At 32.4% G+C, this 14055-nt stretch overlaps 1 protein-coding gene across 1 annotated transcript in view; it reads right to left on the reverse strand.

Moving 5' to 3' along the window:
* Positions 1-3041, reverse strand: part of LOC111697050 (vinculin) — a 13311-nt gene extending 10270 nt beyond the window's left edge. Inside the window, exons 1-2 of the mRNA XM_023466921.1 lie at positions 2935-3041; positions 1047-1777 (exon numbers count right to left, since the gene is read on the reverse strand). Of these exons, the coding sequence (XP_023322689.1) occupies positions 1047-1777; positions 2935-2972 (769 nt within the window). The 5' untranslated portion in view covers positions 2973-3041. The remainder of the gene's footprint in view (positions 1-1046; positions 1778-2934) is intronic.
* Positions 3042-14055: the final 11014 nt, after the last annotated feature.

The following is a 14055-nucleotide window of genomic DNA, read 5'->3' on the forward strand; positions in this document are numbered from 1 at the left end:
CCGAATGCAGTTAAGGCTAGGAGGTCTTTTAATTTCTTTCTAAATTACTGCAAGACACTGATACATGTAATGCAGCTGACAAAGGGAAGTTCTCATTACAACAATGTCAGCAATAAACCTGCATAGATGGCCGATATCAAAAACAACTGGAACAAATACAGAAACTCAAGAGCTGATATTGAAATACTACAAATTGCCTTATCAGCATCTCGAAACTGCATATTAATCATCCTGGGGGGGTATGCAGCTAATTGAATGAGCAAAACAGGATAGCCAGGAAACAAGAAGATTGGAAAAATGATTATCTGCATTCTGCATTAAATACATGTATCAATTAATTTGTTTCATAACATAAATTAGAAATAAATAAATTGATAAAGTTAAAAAATTAATTCTGTCAAATAATTGATCCGGATTTATATAAAGTGTTTACCTTAATCCGGATATGTTCAACGTTTCTACTTTCATCCGGATATATTTAAATTTTCTACCTTTATCCAGATATACTTAAATTTTCTACTTTTATCCGGATATATTTAAAGTGTCTACCTTTATCCGGATATATTTAAGGTTTCTACATTTATCCGGATATATTTAAATTTTCTACTTTTATCCGGATTTATTTAAATTTCTACATACTATCCGGATATATTTAAATTATCTACTTGCTATCCGGATATATTTGAAGTTTCTACCCATCATCCGAACATATTTGATTTTATATTTAGGGATATATAAAGTATCTACCTGCTATCCGGATATATATAAAGTATCTACCTGCTTTCCGGATATATATAAAGTATCTACCTGCTATCCGGATATGTATAAAGTATCTACCTGCTATCCGGATATATATAAGTATCAACCTGCTATACGGATATATATGAAGTATCTTCCTACTATCCGGATATATAAAGTATTTACCTGCTATCCGGATATATATATAAAGTATCTACCTGCTATCCAGATATATATAAAGTATCTACCTGCTATCCAGATATATATAAAGTATCTACCTGCTATCCGGATATATATAAAGTATCTACCTGCTATCCGGATGAGATTATCCAGCTCTGCCTCAAATTGTGTTTGAATATCTGTGATCTGAGCATCTAGTTCAGCAAGACTATCCCTGGAATATTTACTCCGGGATGTTTTCTGTCTCTTGTTTACTGGAGACTTGATTATTTCCTGGTTTCCTGAAGTAGATTTAGTCAGGTTCCAACTCATCTCATCCAGTAGATCAATAGGAGTTACTGAGCTGCTTTGCTTGAAGCCCATCTGTTGGGAACTGCTCTTTTGAGTTAGTTGGGAGCTGCTCTGTCGAAAGCTGCTACTCTTAGAGTGGCTCTCCTGGATAGAATATTGCTGGGAGCTGCTGTAGTTCTGGAAAGATTCAAAATTTGAGTTCAGTTTATTTTCTTTAGAATTTTGAGAATGTTGAATGATTTGTTGATCCTGGTCTGAAGAATAGTTCTCAGTAGCATAGCTAGACGGAGGAGTTAGAAACTCCGGTGTATCCGTCCTACCCTCGGATACTGGGGGCCAAACCACAACTTTGGTCTCAGAGATGAGATCCTCTGAGTTCTTCTCCCTGATCTCGTCCATGTCGGCAATATAGTTGGAGAGTTCAACGTCTAGATCCTGCGGAGTCTGAACCCTAGAGGAGTTAACTGAACCCGGAGATCTAAACCCAAGGTTTCCAGAAGCTCCGGGTAGGTCAGACCTCTGCAGTTTGGAAACAAACTCAGGGTTAGGCAATTCTTTCTTCTTATACCTGGAAAAATAAATATTTTTAATTTTTTTTTTTTGGATAAAATTGTTGTCCAGCTTATAAAACAAAAAGAAAGAGCTATCAGAAAAAATTATCTTTTTTCACATTTATTGCTTCCTTTTTGGACCCCCCATCCCCCCAAAAAAAAACTTATACTGAGCTGCTGAAGTATGTCGGCTATAAATAATTTAAGGAAAAAGTATAAATCTTTAAATTTTTGCCTAATATTTGGTTTGATTACATTTTTTCTGTCAGTACAAAATCCATTTTTAAGAATTATTTTGTATATGATTGGTTTTAATTGATTAGCATTAGAAATCATTTGATTAAGGCGTAGTTTGACTCTAATGCAAAAAAAATCCAATAAATGTCTAACCGACTGAAACCAATCGGGTTGACAGTTTTTGTGGTAACACACAATTGACCCCATGAAAAGTTTATGCTTCTAAAAATTTTGCCTCAAAATTATTTCAAAATCTGCCATTCGAAAAGAGGAAAATGAGAAAATAAGATAGTAAACCTAGTGACTAAATAAAGTTTTACTGAGAAAAGGTTTCAATTCAATTAGTAAGATGCAAGGATGAAGAGCAACTATGGTTTCTTTAATCAATCCGACAAAGAAAAGGTTTCTAAACTATTGTAAGTGTTGACCTAGTTAAAATTTTCACATTACTTTAACCTTATCTTGTTTATATATTTAAGTGTTCAATAAAAAAATTAATGCCCTTTAAACTTTTATCTGAGTTAGAGTGAAAAAGAAAGTGGTTTTTCTAGTTGTAAAAAGAATAAGTTTTGTCAACTTCCCTCTTTGTCTCTGCTGCATAAATACGCAAAGTATCTTTTGTGGAAAAAAATTAGAAAAGATTTTGCAACCTCATGGTTTAACCTTTGATATTTTAAACTTCCAATTATTTGATCTAAAAGATAGATTTTTTTTGTAAAATTAAAGGTCTACGGCATTAGGTTGCAAATTTATAGGGACTACAAATCAGAGGCGGTGTCAAGAACTCAGTTCCGTTGACCTTGCTCTCTGTTCAAATTTAAGATAATGGAGCTAAAGTTAAAATAAAACGAAACCCGATAACTATGACTTTTGTGAGTCCGTTTAAAGAATAGATTTTGCAATACCCTGCAGTTAAAAGGAACTATGAGAAACCGACCTGGCCGTGACATTTCTCCTTCTTGGTTCTGGACTCATCAGATCACAGCCCCATCTTCTCACATAAACATTCTCACTCTCAGCCTCAAATATGGAAACTTAAAACCCATACAGCTTATTTTATTTTTTCAGCATTACAAATAAATCTATGATTTTAATTGCTATAAGTTGTTAGTTCAAAATATGTAACTTTCCTTTTCTTTTCCTTTCCTTTCCTTTGTCTTTTATTTTTTTTTGAATTGGGGGGAAATATTCCCACAACCTCTATTTTTGGAGGTTTTTAAATATTTTCTCCTGCAACATTAATTTTTTATGTTTTTGTTATATTTCATAGATAAAAAATTACTTACTAACTTACTTACTTACGTACTTACTTACTTACTTACTTACTTAAAGGGACTGCAGACGTAATGTCAAGTGGTCCCTTTTTTGGCAATGGCAATGGCAGTGGCAATGGAGAAAGGGGGTTTTGGTCTCTTGTTTGTTTAGATCTTTGCATATTTAAAAGTAAACGATCTAAAATATTATTAAACTGAAATATTTACTTAATCAGTACTTTTTTATTACAATTTACACAGTCTGAAAAAGGACAAATCTTTCGCCATAATATTGAGAGAGTAAGAATTTAAAATTGAATTTTATGTTGTTTATAAACACTAGGGAAGGTGGTGTTCAATGTTAACATTAACCAAGGATGTAAGGCAAGGAAAGTCATTTCAGAAGTGTACACATCTTTAGTACTGCAATGTACTGTCTCTGGGCGCTAATGTAAACGCAAGACGGATGTCGAAGCCTGACATGGGATCCATCATTCACATAAAAAATCAATGAAATATTCTGGTCATAGAAAATTATTATGTGAATTATCAAAATTATCAAAATTTAATGCTTTTAACCTCAGCTCTGTATCTTTATCAGGGGGGAGGGAGGTTAAAAAATTCTTGAAAGATAAGGAGTTAGAAATAGTTAAAATAAAGAGGTAGAAGGAACTTGAAGAATTTTAGCAAAGTTTCTTGATGAATGAGGTCATTTTTAACAATGTCCAGTTGTTAACTGCCGCATCATTTACAAACTAAAATTTTCCGTTTTTTAAACTTGAGGCTGTAAATGTTATAGAATTTTATCTTTAATATTTGAAATATAGGTGTTATTCATGAAAAAAATGTCTTGAAAGAACTCTCAGAGAACCAGAAAACTATGAAAGTTTGTCGTCAGATTTTAAGGCCCCGTCGATTTTGAAGTGTCAGAACGATCGACCTGAAGTTTGACTTGAATTGGCAAAATCCTGATTTTTGCGTGAGAGTGTGCGAATTTTGATTCATGTTGAATCTTTTGTAGCACTTTTTTTAACAATTTATTATTTTGAGTTTTCAATTTTATAAAATTCTAATTGTATTATTCTTCTTGTCATTGTTTCTCTCCTTCCTTTGATTTTTTTTCTTAAATGACTGTTCCCGATTTCAATAATATTGAATAAACACTTTTGTCGTAACCAGTACTTCTGCTTCAGTTAGCAGATATATTGTAGTGACCAGGAATGCCTGACTAGCACAGTTGGTCAGGCTGCTTTAAAGTCAGAAGAGTGGGTGCAGTGGGCCCTGAGTGGGTAAAGTTTTGGCAATCGTTCCAAATTTATTTTGTACATTGAATTTTGTGTTCAAATCCTAGTTTCGTCTCGTGATCTTAAAAATGGAGCCCATAATATCTGTCCATTAAGAAATCAATTAAAAATGCTGTTTGTGAAAAATAGGTATGGATGATGTGGAGGAATTGAAAGTAATTGGAGTAGGTCAGGAAGAGAGGGTATTCAGGAACTCCCAAAGAAGATCCCTACTTTCCTCCAGATTTGTACTGTTTCCCAATCTGCGAAATCTCTATGCTTCTCTCTCTTCCCCCTTTCTCTCTCCAGAAACAAGAAAATGGAAACATCGACAGTAGAATCCTGATAGGTTGTGCACCATGCACAATGATACCAGTTTATACTCTGCCAGCTGCAAGGAACGGATTGCTGTAGACGAGGTCGTGTTCTGAAGTACAAAAGCGGCAACTCCCAATCTCTGTAATGCGGTTCACAGTGAATCTTCTTTCTTAGAAGAAATACGTACTGTTTACAGGTAGTGTTAAATTGGTAAAACAACAGATGAAATAGAGATTTTGAGATCTTGAGGGAGGTTGAGTAAGGGGGGGGGGATTAGATCCTATTCCTGACACTATGCTGCTGTTTAACTACTTCTCCCATCATCTCCTCTGTAAGGTTCTCATGGCTCTCACTTCTCTAAAGAAAAGTCAATTTTCTGTTTGTCCGATTTTTTCTGCCTTTTTTCAGTCTGACTGTTGTGTTGCTTATAATTTAGTTTGGGCGTCCATCAACGGATTTTTTTGTTATCTAATTAAGTACAGGGTTACTCACATAGAATGAGACTAATCAACTGTGAACTCGTTCCTTCTTTGTCAAATCATAAGATAAGCCATTTAAAGACAATATTCAGGACAGAAGACATAAATTAAACTTGAAATAGTCTTATTTTAAAAGTCTTAAGTCGTCTTAAAAGTCTCATCCTGGTTGGGTAACATTGTATTTAATTCGAATTATATTTTAAAATTTAATACACAGCTCTTTAAAAGAATTTAATCGTCGCGCTGTCTCTTTAACATATTTTTCAGATAAGAATTAGCTTAAAGGCTGCATGTTCCATAATTTATTCTATCTTTGGTAGATCATTCATACAATATATATTTACAAAGTCTCATCTTTTTTGGGTAACCCTGTTTATTCATCATATGTTAAGCTTGTTTCTGTAAATTTTGATCATTTTAGTTTACAAGACAGAGAAAGCTTTAAAATTTTGAAACTTACATAACTTTTATCTGTTACGCTATGCTGCAACATGCATGAAGATTATTACACCCGAAGCTGTCAGTTTTTGAGTTCAAAAATTATTTAAAATCTCAAACTTTATACTTACCACAACATTTTTGCATGCATGGATGTTTTTGGACATTGACAATATAAAAATGTTATCCTATAGTTTTATCATTATCCGTTCAAATTTACCTGATTATAAACATGAAGACGACCATTTGATCTTGAGGGTTTGGTTGGGCGTGAATCCGCACTTTTAGATCTAAATATTATAGTTTTACGGATTTATGTAAAATATTTTTGAAATCAATTAATCATTGTCGGCTGCAATACAAACGGAAGACGATTACAAAAAATTATTAAATTTTCGCGGCATTCTCCGATCTTTTTCTGTTATCATGGAAACATGTTTTTTACAACCTTATCCTCAAGTATAAAATATTTTAGAAAGTTCTGAGTCCAATATTTGCAAATTTTACGCTCTAAAAATCTCAGTAAATTCTTACATACTCGGTCCACTTTAAATCTAAATAATTTTCTAAGTTTATTTGAATTCCTTCCAGTAGTCATGTAATAAAATGACCTGGAGTAAATACAAACAAAGTCAAACATGTAGTTTAAATGTGTAGTGGGTTGTACTTAGGACACAAACGGTATTTGCAAATAAATTCAAAATTCCTAAATGGACTGTAAGTAAGTGTTATTTCAAGTGACCCACCATGCTAAGATGACTGCAGTGCCCGAATCGCAACAGTACCCTTGAAACCTTTGTTTGATTAATAATTTGAAAGAAAATGTCTTTTTCTAGGTTTGAAGTGTTTAATTCTGTGTTTAATTCCATGCAGTTCAGAAATGCGCAAGTCACTTTTATAGAGAAAACAGTTAGTTTTCAAAATTCTTAAACATACGGCTATCTAATTTATACCTAAATAGAGCTACATTACAAGGAGCTAAAATCTCCTTAATATATGTTAAAATTGAGGTAAATGTTTGGTTTTAAGAGATTTTTCCTGCCTAGAGAAAGTAAATTGAATGATAAGCAGATGAAAAAACATATTTAACTCTTGCAAATTTACAAAGATAAATTGTTTGTGTAGGCGTTTACTGGCTTTTATCCAAACTCAACTCTAGTTTTAAAAAACCGATTTTGGAGACTAATTAGTGATACTAAAATATCAAAATCATATTCAAGTACCTTATTGTATTTATTATTTTTAGCTCCAAAAAATAAAATTTTTGCATTTAAGGTAAATCTGAAAAGAAACGGTTCTAGATAAATCTTCAAAGAAACGGTTTTAGAAAATCTGTAAAAAACAGCTTTCGAGAAATCTGTAAAGAAAGGTTTCTAGTTAAATCCGTAAAGAAATGGTGCTAGATAAATATGCATAGAACTGGTTAAATCTGAAAGAAACAGTTCTAGTTAAATCTGTAAACACACGGCTTTAGGCAATTCTGTATAGAAATGTGTTGACTTTAAAAGTCACTATAATAAAATAAAAGAGATCAAAATGGATATTTCTAACATTTATTTAATAAAAACGAAAGTTTTGAAATATTTTCCCAAGAATGGGTTAAAATTGGTTGGTTTAGAAATTAACAAAGGAATTAATGATGAATATTTGAGAGTACTTCATGGGAGTGATGTAGAGCTTCATGTTGGTGGAGCAGATCAACAAGAACTGGAACAACAGGGCTTATCCAACCTAGTAGGCAGAGATCGCGATTTTATCATGACGCGATTATGTTGTCTCTGGGATGCATGATAAACTGGGAACCCTTCGGGTAAGCAGGTCTGTTGCTAGCTGAGTATCTGCGTCATCATCATAAAGGAGTCAAGAGGCTCCCTGTGTCGGAGCTGTTACTAGCTCAACTCTCCTAACCTGACTGAGCTGGGATCTGTAGAGGGTTGAGGCGGGAACGAATGAGCGGGGTTTGACATGTGGGTACTTCATGGAGGAAATAGATAAACACGTCTTGAGAAAAGGCTACGGTATTTGAGTCGGTAAAATCGTCTTCCTTATATTTCGAATTTGTGTTAACAAAATGGCTTTCGACAAATCTACAAAGAAACGACTTTCGACAAATCTTTAAAGAAATGGCGTTCAACAAATTGATAAAAACCGGTTCTAGGTAAATCCGTATAGAAACTGTTCTCGTTAAATCTGTAAAGAAACGGTTCTAGTTAAATCTGTAAAGAAAGGGTTCTCGTTAAATCTGTAAAGAAACGGTTATAGATAAAATATTTAACAAAACAGTTGAAAATAAATACCTGGAGAGTGCTCCTGTCTTCTTAGTTTGTGTTTTATCTCCTCTTCTTGGTCTCTCAGGTTGGGTGAACCTCACGTGGGAGACAGAGCATTCATCCTCGCTCTAGCAGAAGGAATAATTTAAAGAGACTACCCGTAATTTCATGTCACCCTCCATGCAAAAATGGCAATGTCCGATTTGCAACAGTACCCTTGAAACCTTTATATAATCAATAATGTGGAATATGTTGTCGTTCTTCTAGGTTTAAACATGTTTAATTGTGAAGATTCTTTTACGTTCTTCTGCAGTAGAAATGCGTCAGTTCCTTTTGTAGAGAGCTCACAATTAAAAATAAAATCTTTCTAAAATTATAACCATGGCTATCTAATTCATACTTGATCAGACAAAGCTCGTACCGTAGTGAATCAGATATTGCCTTTTTTGCATTTAGGGTCACTTGAAATCACGCTTACAGTCCCATTAAGGGAATATATTCTTAAAAAATCTGATCAAAAGTTGACGAAAAAAATGAATGTCAATATCATTTTAAATTGCATTGAATAAACTACCTTTCAAACCTTCATCTGAGCAAAAATAAAAGAAGAACTATATTGGTTGCTATTTATATTGTCAATGAAACATGTTGGAAATGTTTTTCTTAATTTTATTATTAAAATACAGCAAGAAGTAAAAACAGAAGTACACTTTTCTCACAGCTTTTTTTTTAATGTTATATACCATATTTAGGGTATTTTAAATTTGCTTCAAAAGTAAAAATTAACATTTTAACGATTTGAACATTAAGCAATCTTTTAAAGAAAATAATCCTGTCAAGAGATGAGAATTATTTACATTTTGTAATTCTTTTATGCAATAAAAAGGTTCGCCAAAAATTGTTAAAAAATGAAAGATAATATTGGCTGGTTCATTATCTGAGAAAGAATAGATATGGCATTAAATATATACAAAAACTATGTTTTTGAAAATATTTAAAATTTAGGACAAAAATATAGATATATAGAAAATAATTGAGAATCCAAAACAAGCCCCTTAAACAGTAAAGGTAAAAAGTTAGATATCGATAATTTGTCAGTTATGATTATGTCAAGCATATGAAGCATAATTTAAATTATCATGGGGTTCGAATTTAATATGATATCCGGATAAAGTTTTATTTTGTGAAAAATCGCAAAACAGTTTCTCTCAGGAGCACTCCATTTTTTCCTATTACCCCCGGCTTCTTTATGACGTAGTAAAAAATGACCCAAATTCCTTCAAAAAAATCTAGGGGGCGAGAAAAAACTTCTTTCAATTTTGTCCTCCCCCCCTGGCAATTTTGTAAGCCGCCCCTGAGAGTGTGTGCTAGAAATATTTCTAACTGTTAAAATATAGAAATGAACTTTCTTAATCTTACTTTCTTAATTTATCTAAAGATTGTGTGGCATTTTAATTTAATTTTTAACGATTTATTTAATAATTAAAATACGGCTAAATATTCAAAAACTAAAAAATGGCGGGTTGGGGGCAATTTTAAGATAATAATAAATCAGCCGTTCCAAATTCTGTGTTTTAAAACGGTTCTTTTCGATATATTTTTTCGAAGCTCTTAGAATCTTTAGGGTTGTTTATCCCGCTCACACTCTAAGGTTTAAAAATCGACCCATCCTAATAAGCATATTAGGTTTCTAATAGCTTTACTCATCTATATATAAATTTGGCTTGTCTGTCTGTTTGTATCCAATAAACGTCAAAACGGCTGAACCGATCGGGCCCAAATTTTTTGTGGGACATCTAGGGGCCCCAGGGAAGGTTTATGAAAAATCAAAATTTCAAATATTTGTCTCCATCAAAATTCGATCGTCATTAAATTTTTAAAAATTTTGAAAATCTGCGAAATTTTTTGTGAAAATCCGCGAATTATTTTTGTTTTGTTTTACGATGTACACAAAGAGAACATGTTCACAACTAATTTAGAAGATGGGCGCGAAGCGCCCTCTAAGGCTAGAAAGAAGGGCGCGAAGCGCCTTGAATTTCTAGTAATTTACATATTGCACTTAAAGTCTAGGTTTTTATTATCTTAAAAGGGACTGTTAACTTGGTTTTAAGTGAACCTTCATTTCAAGAGTTACACAGCCGATTCACAACGTTACCCTTTAAACTTTAATGAATTAAACCACACTTGAAAATTACCAATTTTCAGATTAAAAAGGATATCTCCATCCTGTTTTTCTCCGACAGTAAGGATTAGCATGTGTACGGGTATGAATCAAGCATATGTGAAACTTTAACTTACGTAGACAGCCCCTTTTTATTCGTTTAAAAATACCTAAAAAATACCTGTCATTTTTTAAAGATATTTTATATAAAGATTGTTGAAAATGTAAAAAAAAAAATAATTGCATAATGAGCAAAGTAGAAATTATATCGCTAACTTGTTGGGATTAGACTTGAACCCACGCACTCAATTCAATTTTGATCAACAGACACTGGATGATGAGACTTAAATGAAGTTGCAACAATCTTTAAATATCATGAGCTAAAGAATAAATTCTGAATTCTATTCTGTATTCTGTCTTGAATGTAGTCTTTAAATGCTAGACTTAATTATTAAGAAACAAGCGTTAAGATTTATAGAACACTGAACGAAACAGTTCTCTCTGATTCTTGGTGAGCAACCCTGCTAAATACACATTTAAGAAAACTTTTTAGTTAATACTAGCTTAAAAACCCAGCTTTGCTTTAAAACATAGTTTTCTTTATGAGAGTCAACTTATTTAACTTTCCCTTAGACCATTCCCATGGTTCTACAGAGTTCCCCAATCAAAATTTGAGGCAAATCGGTTCCTGATTTATGACCGGACATACAAACAAACATACAAAGATGACTACTTTTATATATATATATATATATAAATTAGCATACCGTGGTTAGCATTATACCAATACAAAATCGTTTCCTGAAATAATGATATAATACAGTGGCTGAAGTATATTTCAATACAATATCTGGTATTTAAAATAGTAAAATACTCCATAAAAAAGATTGGTACTGTATCATATCCCCATTTCAGTAACCGAAACTGCACTGTATTGATATATATGCTGACTAACGTCAGTTCTTTTTGTGAAAATCATGGAAAAATATAATTTACTACTTTTGAGCACAAAAGAAAGGGAGAGTAGGTGGGATTTCTGGTCAAAAAGTAGATTTTGTTTATTCTTAACAGAAGAAAGATGGGGGGGGGGAATCTATTATCTATTATCTATTATCTATTATCTATTATATATTATCTATTATCTATTATCTATTACCTATTATCTATTATCTATTATATATTATCTATTACCTATTACCTATTATCTATTACCTATTATCTATTATCTATTACCTATTATCTATTATCTAGTTTATTTTATCCATTATTAAGGGCCCAAATCCCTTATATACTACTTATATAAAATCTTTTAATGATCTCATTGTAGAAACTTTTAGGAGACTCATTTGACACTTCTCAAAAGGCTTCATTGAAGTTTTAAAGCTCTTTTTTGACTCTAGTTTTCTTACCAACTATTAAAGACTTTCAAAGTTTTATTTTTAAAAAGTAATTTGCGGATTTTTGCTGTAGAAACAGTGAAGAAAATTCTCAGAATTCACCACGTTTTAAGATTTAAAAACAACGATATCGAGTTTAAAGTTGACCGTTGTTGATCAGACATCCCACTCTTGAAATGAAAGATCGTTAGAAGGTACGTCAAGCTGCAGTTGTCCCTTTATATTATATTATAAAGATTTATTCACACACCAAGATATAAATACATATATATATATATATAAAAGGCAGACCACATTTTGGAAATGGCAGGACTAGGGGAATTTTGTGAATATTATCTCTAGAAATTTACTTCTAAGATTAGGTTGACAAATAAACGCAGCAAATTATATCAAAAATCAAGACGACATTCAAGTCGTCCTGCATACTGTCATGTTTCGTGGGACACCCTGTATCTAAAAGTTCTTGTAAAACCGGAACTTTCCATGCATGGTCCAATGGGACATTAAAATATTTAATTTGTTTCTTAACTAACATTTTACTAAGATCCGAAAGATTTACAGAACAATCATTGTAAAATATACCTGGTAAGAGGAAGGATCATCGTATATTGGTTCAATTAACATTCTTCACGGCTCATCTGAAAAAGGGGTTCAGACGAAGCTGAAAAACTACTCCCTAAGATTTTTTTTTCGTCTGATATATTTTTTTTTTTTTTTCTTGTAGATTCTACTGATAGGATAAAAACTTAATGAATTTTGTTTTTAAATATTTGCAATACATAATACATGCAAAACAAATATTTGCAGTACATAATACATGCATTTGTACGCCTAGGTAAAGAAGGTTACCCAAGACACGTCAACCTATTCACGTTTATGCTTGAAAATGGTGTCCTAAAATGTAATAAATACTATTAAAATATGCAATCTTCGGGAGTGATTTTCAAAGTTTTTTTCAATGCGACGTTGTATGAAAATAAATTATTAAATTAATGAAGAAATTCAATTATGACATTTATTTCAATCTAATTTTTATGCTCTTCTCATGGTGATATTATTCACATATATATTTATTACGAATTAGATTAAGATCTAGATATTATGACTGATATTAAGACTCGAGATCGTTTAGATTAGCTAAAACTCTGACTTTCTAAACAATGTTGAGTTTTGAGGCCTAGATGAGAACTGGGCCCGGAGCTCTAGCAGATCTAGGAGTCTAGGATGTATCCTGTATCCTGACAAGCACTGTACACAGCTCAGATCGTAGCTCCAGGTATTGGGGGTAGACAAAACGTTTAATATAAATAAATGGATAATAGTATGGTTCAAAGAATGGATTTGTAAATATTTGAACATTGGGGTTGTCCATTGGGGTACTATAGCAATCCAAACAGCTAAATGAAAGTTATGCATCTACTATTAAGAATAAGGGTAATTTAAAGTGTCCTATCCCCTTGGTTTGATCTTACCAACATACTTTTACTTGTTTGCATGCAATAAATACAATAATCCCCATATTTGTTAACCAGAACATACCTAGATATATTAGTCTACGTAATATGATTAAATAATACATTGTGATTAGATTAACTACGTTTATATCCATCCATGTTAATCTTTTTAAATACGTACAGTCAACTTAAACAACACTGTAAATATGTGTGGAGATAGCTTAACTAAGTTAAATCTATCCTAGCTAATCTTATAGATACGTACAGTAAACTTAAACTAAGCTGTATCTATTTATATATATCAACATAGAACTTGTAATTACGTTGATTTACGTTAACTTGTAACATAAGATATCTAAAATAAATGAGTTGATATAGAGACTCCGCTTTTATTACAGTGTTGAGAGTAGTTTGGTTCTTGTTGAAACATACAACTTGAGATCGTGCCTATTGGTTTGGCATTTATAGATTTCTAGCTTGTGTCTGTATTGACATTCAGAGCTGACAAGATTGTGCCCATTGGTTTGGCATTGATAGATTTCTAGCTTGTGTCTGTATTGACATTCAGAGCTGACAAGATTGTGCCCATTGATTTGGCATTGATTTGATAGGCGACATTGATAGTAAAATACGATTGAGTTGAACCTGGATTGATACAGTTCGGGACAAAGTTTTAAGAGTACGGTATTTACTACATTCAGCCCCAAAATTACATATTTTTTAGCTTAATTATGAAGGAGTAGTTGGTCAAATCTTGTGAAGGTTTCACGTGAGGACATTTAAGGTCACTGTGATACTGGAATAGTAGCTGACATTGAAATGTAATTTATGGGTAGGCGCAGGAACGCATTTAGGAATCGGAAAAAACAAATTCTTTGAACTGAGCTTTGAGTTGGAGCATTTACAAAATATATTAAGAATTTATGATTTTAGGCGTCGGAGTATAAAGGACGAATATAAGGATCGGAGACTATAAGTTGTTGGAGCAAATTCGGATGTAAAAAT

Source organism: Eurytemora carolleeae, unplaced genomic scaffold (genome assembly GCF_000591075.1).
Source record: "Eurytemora carolleeae unplaced genomic scaffold, Eaff_2.0 scaffold274, whole genome shotgun sequence".
NCBI classification, from domain to species: Eukaryota; Metazoa; Arthropoda; class Copepoda; order Calanoida; family Temoridae; genus Eurytemora; species Eurytemora carolleeae.